Source organism: Rhinolophus hipposideros (assembly GCF_964194185.1).
Source record: "Rhinolophus hipposideros genome assembly, chromosome: 18".
Classification (NCBI taxonomy): domain Eukaryota; kingdom Metazoa; phylum Chordata; class Mammalia; order Chiroptera; family Rhinolophidae; genus Rhinolophus; species Rhinolophus hipposideros.
In genome coordinates this window covers 37,800,635-37,814,268 of record NC_138064.1, presented here as the reverse complement: position 1 = coordinate 37,814,268, position 13,634 = coordinate 37,800,635, and the positions used below count along the sequence as shown (strand labels likewise).

Here is a 13,634-nt window from a genome sequence, read left to right as displayed (position 1 = left end):
TTTAATTTTTTCAGTACCTTGTGAGAATTTACCATAGATTTTATTTTTAGCTCTGGTTTACAGTGCCATCGCTGTTTTAGAATAGCTATGATTTTAGAGGGCCTGGACCTAACTTTGAAATAAAGGAAGAGTTAGGCAGCTCAGGAGCAAATATGTTTTAAAATGTTGAGTTTTTCTAGAGAAAAATTATAAAGTGCTCACTTTCGTTATATCTCATATTTGTTTTTTAAAAGAAAATAGAAGCATTAATTTTTATTAATCTACTTTGAAATTGGCTACTTTTAAAATACTGTCTATATGCTAAGTGATTTAACATTTGGCTCTGAGTGAAATTCTGACTTTTATTAAGGTTTTTAGCATCTTTGTTTTAATTGATCTTTTGTTTTAAATTTCTTTAAATTTCTAGATATACACCTGAAGAAATTGAAAAGCTCAAGGAGTAAGTTTTAAAATTTTTATTCATTAATTTTGATAATTGGGTTTTAATTTTTTTATGTCTTGCGTTTTAAAAGTTTTAGTTTGAAATGTCAAGAGATTTTTGGTAGACTGGTATAATTTAAACCTGCTGCTAAGCATGATTGACCATGAAAAGAACTTAATCAGATCTATACCTGCGCAGAGTAGCCATGCCCATAAATTTAGTTTCTTCCTATTGTCAATTAACAGTGAAATGTATCCTTACACCACTGGTAGAGGTTACAAAAGAGATGGATGGCCATTCTTGGTGGCTTGAAATCTAAATTTGGGAAACTTATTATACCAGGATCAAAACCTGGTTGTGTTACATGGCTTAGTTTAGAATGGTGAGTTGACAGTGTTTCACTTAATGTCTAGGCTGACTGCCTTATAAAGGCTATTTCATAGGAAACATTTTTGCTTCATTGAGTTAGGACCATAAAGTATGGATTAATGGATTGTACGGATCATGACAAAATTGAAGGTTGGTCCTATTTATAAGGACTGGTGAAAAAATCTTTTTCAATATCTGAGAAGAGCTTGTTAGGAGTATTCAAAAGGAGAAAATCTGGGGATTGCCTGGGAGATTGTGTCAATAACCTGAGGGGAAATTTGGTCTTTTTGAACACATATCCAAGTTACTTATTTCTTCTCTGACCCAGGAAAAAGGCAATTGCTGCCTGTTTTTTTTTCACCCACAGACAACTGTGGACCCCAAAAAAAGGCCACACTTTCAAACTTTGGCTCTCAAAGTATTGCTGCCCACAACTTCCAAACCAGTCAAATGGGAAGAAGAAGAATGAAGAATAAATGATGAAATTAGAAGGGAGAAAACAGTTGAACCCAATGCTGATTGGCAGACTCTTGTTTTAGGCTCCGGATAAAGCATGGCAATGACTGGGCAACAATAGGGGCGGCGCTAGGAAGAAGTGCATCTTCCGTCAAAGATCGGTGCCGACTGATGAAGGATACTTGCAACACAGGTACTGTCAGTGCTGCTGCTGGGGTTTTGTTTGGGTCACCATTTGAGCTTCCTGCCCCTTCAGAGACTGCTCTCTCTTCTGTTCTGGAAAGAAATTTGTAACTCAGTTTAGTTCAGCTATTATTTTCTAGTCTTCCTTTTTCTTCAGTTAATAGACCCAATTGATTCTTTATTTTTGTGCTTTTATTTGACATTGTTCACAAGGACACAGCTCCCCAGTTTCAAAGGTTTTAGTTCTAGCATGTTTCCATTTTGTAGCAATTCAAAACTGCATCAGTTGGGAAAGGATTTATTTTTAAGGATTATACACAGGCATTTTTTTAAGGCATATATACAGAAACTAATTTTAATTTAAGCTCTTCTTACTGTTGAACAACAGTTATGAACTCAGGTTTATGAAAAACTTTAGTTCCAGGTAGGTCCTAACTTAGGAAGAAGCTGTATTCCAAAGATTTGTATGTATTTTGCTAATTTTAGACACAAAACATATTTTTCCTAGAAAAAACTAGTGACTGGTGTTTCAGTCCCCAAGGCCAGACCACAAAGGCCGATTTAACTGTTAATGTAAACACATGTACTGATGATACGGTGAAACCTAACTTTTGTGACCAATGACAGAATTAGGCTCTGCCACTAAACTCTCACTTCACCTTACTGAGCCTCAGTTTCCTCTGTAAAATGAAGAGGTTAGAATAGGTGATCTCGTAGTTCCCTTTTAGCCCGAGTGTTCTCAGAAGGATCCACAATCTGTGGACCAGTCTTTCAATAAGAAAAGTAGTTCTCAGGTTAAGCTTGAGCTTCCAGGAAATACATTTTCTGCCCTCACCGCCCTACCCTGCTAAAGTGGAATCAGTAATGTTTCCTGCTTAGCCATTCCATCAGCACTATTACCTGCAAGGCACTGAGGACATAAATTTCACCAGCTCTGTCATTCTGAGGTTGATTGACAATGTAATGAATGAAGCAGGAATGGGAGCTTTATTTAGATTTCGGATGGACCCCAGAGTTTCATGTAAGATGCTATGAGTACAGAACCCCTTTTGTTACCATACTTTGGAAAAACACTGTGCCATTCCCTGATTGCCTGCCTGAGGGGTTGATCTACCTTTCCATGCTGCTACGTATTTTTTCTGATCAGGACTTTTGTACTAGGTCACGAGACAACACCGTCTGAGTTTTCCCTCCCTTTCTTACCATGCTAAACTAGGAGAGCAGGACTTTGTCTTGAATTCATGGTATCCGGAACTGTGCCTTGCACATAATAAAGAGTCAATAAATGTTGAATTAACGAGTCCTCAAAGCAAGAACAGAGCCTTTTTGAATTTTTCTAGAAGTTTCTAGCTACTAGTAATAAGTGGAAAAGGTTAAAGTGGTTCTCTTTTTTTTCTTTCTGTTTTACTACTCAAGTTGTGTAAGAAAAGACCAAGAGGAACATTTGATGTTATCAGTGGGTTTATGGGTTCAGAAAAACCTGGAATAAAAAATATGCATGAATACCAGTATCAGACATATAATTCATCACAGCTTGAAGTTGGGAGTCTTAGGTGAGACTAAGAAAAAAGTATGAGTTTCTTTGTCCATCAAACCATTGATGAAGCTCTTCCCGTTGAAGTAGTTTTTCATAGAATCAGTCAGTGCTTTCTATTAGGATTCTGTATTCTTTTGTACTAAGAACCTTACTGGGCTAGTAAAATGCAGCTGTCTTACCAGGTATATGTGGTTTCCCACCTGAGGGTCATTTGGAAACACTTTGAGTACTATGGTGTACTTCCCATCAATCCTTGCAAATACAGGGCTGAGGTTGAGAAGGTAGCAGTAGTAGTCTGGATGATTTCCTTCTTTCAGGGAAGTGGACAGAAGAAGAAGAAAAGAGACTTGCAGAGGTGGTCCACGAATTGACAAGCACTGAGCCAGGTGACATAGTCACACAGGGTGTGTCTTGGGCAGCTGTGGCAGAACGTGTGGGTACCCGCTCAGAAAAGCAGTGTCGTTCTAAATGGCTCAACTACCTGAACTGGAAACAGAGTGGAGGTACTGAGTGGACCAAGGAAGATGAAATCAATCTCATCCTCAGGTTTGTGTCCTAAATCTTTTAATGACAGAAACTCCTTAATTGTTGTGGTTGTCTTGTGGTTGTGCTGTGATTTTGGGTTTCCTTATATGTCTTTGGGTTTCCTCATATGTCTAATGTCTGAAAAGCATCTTTTCTGTAGAGAGACACTGCTTGAGATCCTAAGTATTTCATATTGAGCTCTTTGTTTTGTTTTGTGTTTATTCCTTTTTAGTGGATAATAGTGCTCATGCAAAGTACCAGATTGAAGGCATGGAGACTGAAGTCCTCTCTATCCACAGAACAGGTATGGCACAGGTAGCGGCAGTGCAGCTTTTCCACTGTCCCACCAATGTGCCTCAGTCCTAGCCCAGGGGCCGTACTCAGGGTCGAGGGGCTGTTCAGTCTCCATGCCCTTCAATTTTGGGCCACTGTGTGAAGATTGCCAAAAAGGGGGCCCAGACTAGTTACCCCACACCTACAGACTAGACCAAATCAGAGACTTCCGTTTCATACATATCAAAAAAAACTTTACGATAATACTCCCAAGTTTATTTTTTAAATTAGTTTAACTGTTAAGACTTAGTGACTCAAGTGGGCAAAAATACCAGCAAGAAAATATTTGAGACACTGAATAGTAGCGATCATTGTGGCTACTCCCTACTAAAAATCAAAATCCACATTTAAAGCTAAAAACAGTTAAAACTAAAAAACAAACAAATCATTAAAACCCCAAATTTAGTCATTTGGGGGGGCAGTTCTTCTGTATTTGGGGTTTTATGGGATTTTTTTGGTTGCTGCTTGAATATTGTTTTTGTCTTGTTATTTTGAGGGTTTTGTTCTTAATAGTTTTTATCAACTAATCATCTTTTAGCTCATTTCTAAACCTTTTTTATTTTGCAAATGGAAAATATCAGATCCAGGAAATACTTACTATGACATACTATAAAACATTGCAGAACACTATACAACGAAACCTCTTCTTATCCTATTCTCACCTTTAGCTACTCCCTTTCCTTCACATTGCTTCCTCTGGTTCATAATTTATGGGTCAGCCCATTGGTTGTACCATTAACAAAAGGCTGTTGCTGGTGACATTTCATAGCTCTTAGCCCTGGAAGCAGGTCTGCACTCCTAGAATCCTTTCCCATACAACTTAATAGTATGTCGGTGACATAACCTGCCATTCCTGTTATCCCCAGTGCCCTCGTGTAGTCAGAGGGTTCTTATGCGGAAATAAATTGACATCTAACAGATGCTTGTTTTATAATCCGTAGGATAGCAGAGCTTGATGTAGCTGATGAAAATGACATAAACTGGGATCTGTTAGCGGAGGGCTGGAGCAGTGTCCGTTCGCCACAATGGCTTCGAAGTAAATGGTGGACCATCAAAAGGCAAATTGCAAACCATAAGGATGTTTCGTTCCCTGGTAATGTATTATTTGCCAAAGTCCTTTTCTTGTTTTAATCATATTTACTCCTCAGGAGTTAGAGGTTAGAAGTTCTTTGCCTCAGCTAGGAATACAAAATCATAGATTTTCACTTAAACTTCTGACCTGTTTGTTTGGAAAATAAGAGTTGATGTGAGTTGTAATTTTTGAAGCACCTAAGATAAAAATATACACATTTACATACATTCTTGTTCTCTAGCATTAACTATGCAGAGGAACTAAATTTTACATAAATATTTTCTTTATGTACAAAGACTTATTTCTGAACAAGTTAAATCAACATTTATGAATTGAATAATTTCATATATCTTAACTGGGTTTTTACAGAGAAATTCTCATAATTTCGTGAGAATTTATTTTGTGAACAAAAACTGTACATTTCTAATTTCATTTTTATGAAAATCTGGAGATCTTAAGTTGGATTTACTTAAAAATGAGGTATAGCCTAGTTTTCTCTTCATCGTCTGCTGTGCACTTAGGCACTAAACTAAGTTGTACAGTCTTGTTTAATTTAGGTAATCAAATTCATTCCCCTTAATATAGCTCTCCAATTAGTTTTCCAAAAGAAAATTAAATGCTGAGAAGCATTGGCTCGATGAAAATGTGGTATTTTAAAAATTTCAATAACCAGCTATTTATAAATCTGATGTTAAAACCCAGAAGAGTGAATGAATCCTAATGTGACGTGAACACAGCCAGATTGCAGCATCTCCGGACAGGACTGATGTAGTTTATCAGGACCAGTGCAAGACGGCAACTCTAGAATTGGCTTTCCTGTGCGGAAACTCAAGGTGCTTGCCATTACTGTTTTGGAAAAGATCAACTGCTGCTCTGGAGTTGTGAGTTCCACTCACAGCCAACTGATTATGCTCTTGCAGTGGCTACAACAGTCAAATGCCCTGAGTCTTCGGAAGAAAATTACACTATTCATTTAAAAATTAAATTAGCTACTTAGCATTACCAATCTTTTTCCTAAATAATGAGAATTTTATGAAGAAGCCGTAAAACACAGGAAATGTCCTATTTCCTCACACAGCTATTGTTTTCATGCATCTTAGATGGCAAGAACAATAATATGTTATGAATGTTTTTAATCTGTTGTGATGGGTAACGTTTCCAAAAATATCCAGACAGGTTGTAGTTTTAAAATATTTTTATTGTTATTTTGGTAAGATTTCACATCCATTATACAATTATTTATTCCAAATACTTTCCCTCCTTGCCCCCCACCTCCCTTGCTGCTTAGATGGTGGTGTCGGAGAATCAATGTTCTTTTTGTCTACCCATCTCCCTTCAGTCTTAATAAAAGGTCTTAAACAGTTACATGAGAATCAAAAAAACAACCCAACGCTTTTGGAGAATAAATCAGGATCTGGAGTTCCAAACAGTAATTCCAATTCCAGCGTACAGCATGTTCAGATCAGAGTCGCCCGCCTGGAAGACAATACATCCCTCTCTCCAGGCCCCATGACAGCCCTGCAGATCCCGGTCCAGATCACTCACGTCTGTAAGTGCTGGGACCTCAAGATTCCTTGCTGTTTGACCTATGTGATTTGGTTAATGGCTCTGACACCTTGCAGTCTTGCAAGAATGCTGACAGAAAGTTACCCAAGTTTGACGAATTAAAGGAGCTCTAAGGCATTTTATGTTTATTAGCTCAATTAATATTTGCACAAAAGATGAATGTGTGACAGGCAGGACTGATAACCAACTGCCCAGCATTGTAAACCATTTTAAATCACCTTTCTAGATGTTAAAGAAATCAGTGGTTAATAGAAAGCTACCTAAAAGTCAATTGAGCAAGGAAAATAGAGTTCATAAGGTGGCATATTATTTGCAGTAATTCACCAGAAGCAAAAACTAGGAATGGATTTGAGGTGGTATATAGAAGAAATGGATTCTGGTGAAGTTGAAAAAGATTTTCTTCAGGGAGCCAGTTTCGTATGGGAACTGTTTCATTTACCACTTTTCCTTAGCCTCTGACTTTTTTTGTGCTTCTTGAGATTATGAGAACCTAGCAATTGTTGTAGGAAGGAGAAATGTAGTTCCTATCTAAGCCAAGATGATCTATCTTTCTTCCCATTAGACTGACAAAAGGAGTGAGAATAAAATTCTCAAAACCTTATTATTCTTCACTTATTTTTACCTTTCTTTTTTCCTACATAATGAGACTTGCCTATGGAAAGGTCATCGCCAGAAGTACAGTGCGTTATTCTCAACCAGGGGGTTATTGCCATTTTGACTGGGACAAATCTTTGTTGCAGGATGCTCAGTGTCCTTGATCTCACCCACAAAATGCCAGTCGTGCTTTCTAATCATGATGATGACTAGAAATACCCTACAGATTGTCGAACATACTGTTATCCCGTTTGGGAATCACTGGGCCACCTATTAGTGTTAACATTATGTGTCTGTAGATGAAATGACTGTCAAAGCTACCTTAGAGACATTTAAACTAATGCCTGTCTTATTCTTAAAATTCTAATTTAAATTTGGTTATTTGCTTTAGCTTTCTACTAGCTTTCATGTGTAATAAAGCATGAACTTTTTTTTGGCACTGTTTGTTTTTATAGTCTTGAGAATTGCAAAGCCACTGAAATTACTTGTTTACCATAAACATGAGAGCTACTGTTGGCTGTAAATTGATTGTGCATGGAGATTGTTACAATTTTCCTTGGTTATTGGGTTGGTGATACTTTTTGGGAAAACGCTAAACATTTTATGTGATACCTTAACATTCATCCACAGCATGGCTTTTTAAAAGTATTTAGAATAATTTTATTTCAGTAAGAAATGTGAGTATAGTAAGAGTTTTACTACACACCCATTATTGTTGACATTCAGGCTACAACCACATGATCATTTCTGCCCTTTAGATTAAGGGTCAGGGGTTGGCAAACTCTTAGGCCAGAACAGTAAATGTGAATATGTTAGGCTTTGCAGGCCACATGGGTCTCTCTGGAATTCTGTTACATTTTTAAACAATTTAAAAGTACAAAATCATTGTTAGCCTTGAGCCACATTTGTCTGCGACCATAGTTTGCTTATCCTTGATTTAGGTTATTTATCCAAAATCACTTCAAGTTATTCTAGATGTGATCTTAAGAATCCATCAAATAGTAAGAGAAATAACACAAATCAAATGTATTTCTTTTGGTAAAGGTGCCACATTTCTTTCAAACTGGGAAGTGTTATAGTTAGAATGTAATAAACTAACAATAAACACTACACGTTAAAAGTCGATTCCCAATCATTTTTACATGGATTTACCTGCAGGTGTGACTGAAAACACCAAATGGATCACATTTCTTCTAGTAAGTCTTAGTTCTACATGACGTTCAGCAGACAATGATCAAGTCTGAGTTTCAGCTGACACACATAAAGAGATTATACTATCTGATCTCCAAAGTGCTGGTCAGTCTCCCAAACATGGTCTTCTGAAAAAATCCTTACATTTATTTCATGTTTTTTGATCCTCACAACTACAGAGGGGGCCAAAAAAAAATGTACACACATTTTAAGAAAGGAAAGAACTATTAAAACTGTAATATTCAATATATACCAGTAACAAAAGATGAAAACAAGTCATGTGTATGCATTTTTTTGGCACCCCGGTATATGAGGTAGGCAGAACAGATGAAGTCTCTGAACATTATTTTGGAGTAAAGTTATTTGCCAAGATTTACATTGCTAGGAAATGATGCCACTAGAACTAAAACCTAGTGTTTTGGGACCACCATTCCAGGCATCTATTCCACTTACCACCATTTCAGGCATCTATTCCACTTACCAGAACGTCCAGGAAATTATTTTTTACCAAGTCCCTGTCTCTTTACAGTTTAGCCTTAGTGTACTCCTCTTACTTCCTAACATTAGAAATATTTTATGATGTATTCGAGGGGTTAACAAACATTGTCTCTCTCATACCTACTCAGTTCTGCCATTGTAGTGCAAAAGCAGCCATAGAAAATACAAAAATGAACAGGTGTAGCTGTGCTCCTATAATACCTTATTTACAAGAACTGGTGGTAGGCTGGATTTGGCTGTGGGCCATAGTTTGCCAACCCCTCATCTATGCCATATCAGATCCATTAGATTTCGTATATCACATAAGAAATGTAAATGACTTCAGACTTCTAGGCAAATCACTCAATGTAGGATTGCCTGCATAATAACTGAGTGTGTCCGGGAAATTTAAATTTACAAAGTACTTTATTCATTGTTGTCCTTGTTCTTACCACAGCTTCAACAGACTCCCCTGCTGCTACTGTTGACTCAGAAACAATAACACTAAACAGTGGAACACTACAAACGTTTGAAATTCTTCCAGTGAGTAATACTTCACAAAGTTGATAGATATTGGCCCTTTTTATATATAAGAAAGATCATTTGTTATCAGTTTTAGAAATGTTACACCTAAGCAAATGAAATATAAAAACATGACTGACATTAAGTACAACTGTGTCCATGGTTTTTGAGGCTAGATGGTTAGAAGACATATATCAGATTTCCACTTTTATAATTAATTTTAGTTTTTCTTCATCTGTATATAAAACCAATTATATACTCTTTTAATATATGAAAATGACAGTGCCAATGAGGAGAGGACGTGCTATGGCTTTGTGCTGAGTCATAAGCAAATACATAAGCAAAACGTTCATAGTGGTTATTTGAGAAAAAGTTGTGGAACGGATTATTTAACAACATTCATTTAGTAAACATTGCTCTAACCGTTGGGGATACAGAATTTGAAAGTCCCAGTCCTAAATTATGTAGCGACTTTGGAAAAGAATCTTGCAGTCCCTAAAACAGTTAAATATATAGTTATTATATGACCCAATTCTAATCCCAGGTATACCTAAGAGAAATATGCCCACATAAAAACTTGTACATGAATGTTCATATTTATAATATCCAAAAAGTGGAAACAACCCAAACATCCATCCACTGATAAATGGATAAATAAAATGTGCTATAGCCATACAAGTGATTATTTGGCAATCCAATGAATGTGGTACTAATGTATACAGTCATACAGAAAGGATGAACCTTGAAAACACACTACGTGAAAGGGACTAGATACAAAATACCATATAGTGTACGACAGCCATTTATTTGAACCGTTCAAAATAGGCAAACCTATAGAGACAGAAAGTAGATGGTCGTTGTCTATGCTAAGAGGTTTGGGGGAGAAATGGGGCATGACTGCTAATTTGAATGGGGTTTCTTTTGGGGGGTAATGGAAAATTTTAAGTCCCACTTCTTGCTCTGTTCTAAAATAGGGTAAACCCAGAACTACCTCATTTCTCAAAGAAAATATAAAATACCTTCTATTTAAATCATGTCAAGATTTATTTGCTGTGAAAAACAAGTGGTATTAGTGCAAGAGTTTATCTTCTCTACAGCCAAATCTCCCAAGGATGGCCAACACAGCAAAAGGTTCTCTTTGAGAACAACCTTGGAACTTCTACAAGTTTATTTAAACCTATTTCCTACACCAGTGGTCTCCAAAATAGGGATGTATAAGATAACCCTTTTTCACAGGTAGAAAACAGAACTTCATTTTTTTCACTACCTTCCCCTCCCCATGGCCAAATAAACTGTAGATACATATTTAGGGTATATGTTTGGGTTTTTACTTATGGGGTTATAATAAAATATTTAGAGACTTCTGTCCTCATTTAATAGAGGATGATAATAGTGCCTCAGCTTCAAAAAATTGTGAGCATTGAATTTCAATACATTAAATAAAGTACATGCATTATAATATACATGTAAAGTATTTACTGCCTGACCATATGTGATTAATAAATACAACCAACCTTTAGGAAAACAATCAGCTTTCACTTTTATGGAGGAAAGAAATTGAGTCCCCACTGTATGCCAGATACCACTGTAATCATTTCTAATCCTCACAACCCTTTCCATGAGAGGTAGTTCTTACCTACACTGTAGCAATAAGGAAACCGAGATCCAGTGAGTTAGTACTCAGGAGAGCAGTTGTGGCTTAAGGCCACAGATCACTTCAAACTAAAGAACAGGCTATATGCCTTTAACCTCCAGCTCTATTTTAAGTGCAACTACTTTCACTTTAGTATGTTAGGATAAACCAAACTCAAGTTATTATGTAGAAGCTTAATGGCTGTGAAAGGTGTATGGGTATTGAATAGTTTTGTTATGCTTCCGTAGTCTCAAAAAATAAATGTAAGATCTGTTAATCAGCCTTTCAAGTAGAAATTTTCTTTTTCCTTAGGACACTGCTAATTGCTATTTCTTACGTTTCCCCTAAATATTTGCTAAAATTATACTATGAAAAAAATTCTGTTCAAGTTAACACTGCTGCAGTACCTTGTCAAAAATGTGAAGCTTTTAAAACTTGGAGACGGCCAGTTTTTGTGTGGTACAGAAAGGGTAACGAGGGCAGATGGGAGTGCTGGGTCACTGCCTGGAAAGTAGCTCTTTTGACCCTGTCTTGATGCTGTGAAACAAAGACCTGAGACCAGACCACATAAATATAGGCAGTGAAGAGCAGGAGAAAGGCCTAACCTCTGTTAAACCTTCAGGGCAAGTAATGACCTATCATAAATAGTCAAGAATATTATACCCTTCATTTTATTACTTATTTGCACTTTCAACTGGTAAGTACATTTGTGGATAGTAAATTAAAGTCAGTCCCCATTTTGGGTGTAAAGATGAACTTACGAGTACTACTAAGTCTCCTTACTTAGTAGTCTGCTGTACCTGTGTTGATCTTGTTTTTCTCTCTCCTTTAGTCTTTCCATTTACAGCCCACTGGCACTCCAGGCACCTATCTACTTCAGACAAGCTCAAGCCAAGGCCTTCCCCTAACTCTGACTGCTAGTCCCACAGTAACCCTGACAGCTGCTGCTCCTGCTTCTCCGGAACAGATCATTGTTCATGCTTTATCCGTATGTCACCTTACATATGTTACTTGATTTTTCTAGTTTTTGTAGAGAAGACTAGCTAACTGACAAGTGTCACCACATTTTTCTAGTTTTTAATAATATGACAGAACCTATGTGCTTTCAATAACAATATTTTTGGGGTGGGAGGGAGTTGATATTTTAGCTCAGTTCAAGTATTTGAGTCTGTTAGGGACCAGGATTAGGAGATGCAAAATATAAGAGCAAAAACGAATACAGTCTATCACTCTGCCTTCACTAGGGTAAATCCCTCACCCCGTGTCTCCTTACCTGTGATGGACTTACATTAGGGGAATAGGGATCTTAGGAGAGCAGAGGCCCCGATGGGTAAAGAACAGGGTTTCTAGAAAAGTAGTGATAAGAACACTACATTTCCAGAGGTGAGAGGTGGGGGGAACAGTAGCCCATATTAACACCTATAAATGTCATTTATTGCCTATAACTTGAATATGGTCGAGGTACTTTTTCATTTTGCCATTTTGTTTTCTTTAACATTTTATAGCCAGAACATTTGTTGAACACAAGTGACAATGTTACAGTGCAGTGTCACACACCAAGAGTCATCATTCAGACAGTCGCCACAGAGGACATCACTGCTTCTATATCCCAAGCAGAACTGACAGTAGATAGTGATATTCACTCATCTGATTTTCCTGAGCCTCCAGATGCCCTGGAAGCAGACACTTTCCCAGGTGAAATTCATCAACCTAAGGTGACTGTAGAGCCATCATTTAATGATGCTCATGTATCCAAATTCAGTGACCAAAATAGCACAGAACTGATGAATAGTGTTATGGTCAGAACAGAAGACCTTAAACAAGAGGAGGAATCACCCTCTCATTTAGCCCGGGCTTATGTTACGGAGGTAAGTTGCACTTAAGGGAATAGCCTGTGGGTTCTCACCTTGAGCTCAAACCTACAATTTGGAAAGAGCCTAGAAATAATTTGTGGAGTCATACCCTCTGGTACCTTCCTTTTTTCTTTAGACACTAAATAAAGTGCAAACCCCCACCTCTGACCTCACAAGTATCAGACAACCAGCAATCTTACTGTTTCTCACTAAAAGCTTTCCCTCTCCACCTCCAGTACATTTAGAAATGTTTGTTGGAACCCATGGAATCATTTTCCTAAGGGTGGGTAGTCATCGTTAGGAACCTCACCCTACAATAAAACAATTATTTATTCTATGTTCAGGGGACCTATAACCAATTGATTCTTTTAAGTTTTTTTAATATTTAGTACATTAGATATGAAGTTATTTTGTCCATTTTAGGACCTTTTATATTCTAATTTTAAAATGGGATAATGTTTAAAAGTTAAGTCCTTTCAAACCTAAATGTGTTTTGGATGTTAAGGAAAATAAGGAATGTGAGTCAGAATCTCCTTTTATTTTTATTTAGGATTTAGAATCTCCTACTATAGAAGAACAAGTTGATCAAACAATTGATGATGAAACGATCCTTATTGTTCCTTCACCACATGGCTTTATCCAGGCATCTGATGTCATCGATACAGAATCTGTCTTGCCTTTGACAACACTAACAGGTGCTGTTACCGCTCCATCACGTGCCCACTAAGTCTTAAGGGGGAAACCAGGCAGGCAGGCATTTAATTCAGTTATTTTAGACTTTCTTGATCCAACAACCAAGATTAGTCTTGTTAAATTTTACACTTTGGTAGAAGAATACTTACTCTAAATTTGTGGCCTGGACTAGAGAATACATACATTTAAGACTAACTTGAAACTTCCTC

The 13,634-nt window shown here is 37.1% G+C and overlaps 1 protein-coding gene across 7 annotated transcripts in view; it reads left to right on the top strand.

Moving 5' to 3' along the window:
- Positions 1-13,634, top strand: part of DMTF1 (cyclin D binding myb like transcription factor 1) — a 45,259-nt gene that overhangs the window by 30,226 nt on the left and 1,399 nt on the right. For 2 of the 7 annotated variants that reach the window (XM_081079248.1, XM_081079249.1), the window contains 9 exons: positions 407-439; positions 1,330-1,439; positions 3,284-3,512; positions 4,766-4,917; positions 6,236-6,445; positions 9,182-9,267; positions 11,712-11,867; positions 12,385-12,747; positions 13,283-13,427. In XM_081079248.1, the coding sequence (XP_080935374.1) occupies positions 407-439; positions 1,330-1,439; positions 3,284-3,512; positions 4,766-4,917; positions 6,236-6,445; positions 9,182-9,267; positions 11,712-11,867; positions 12,385-12,747; positions 13,283-13,427 (1,484 nt within the window). Of the gene's footprint in view, positions 1-406; positions 440-1,329; positions 1,440-3,283; positions 3,513-4,765; positions 4,918-6,184; positions 6,446-9,181; positions 9,268-11,711; positions 11,868-12,384; positions 12,748-13,282; positions 13,428-13,634 lie in introns of those variants that run through there. The other 5 variants (XM_081079247.1, XM_081079246.1, XM_081079251.1 and 2 more) reach the window with 4 other exon arrangements.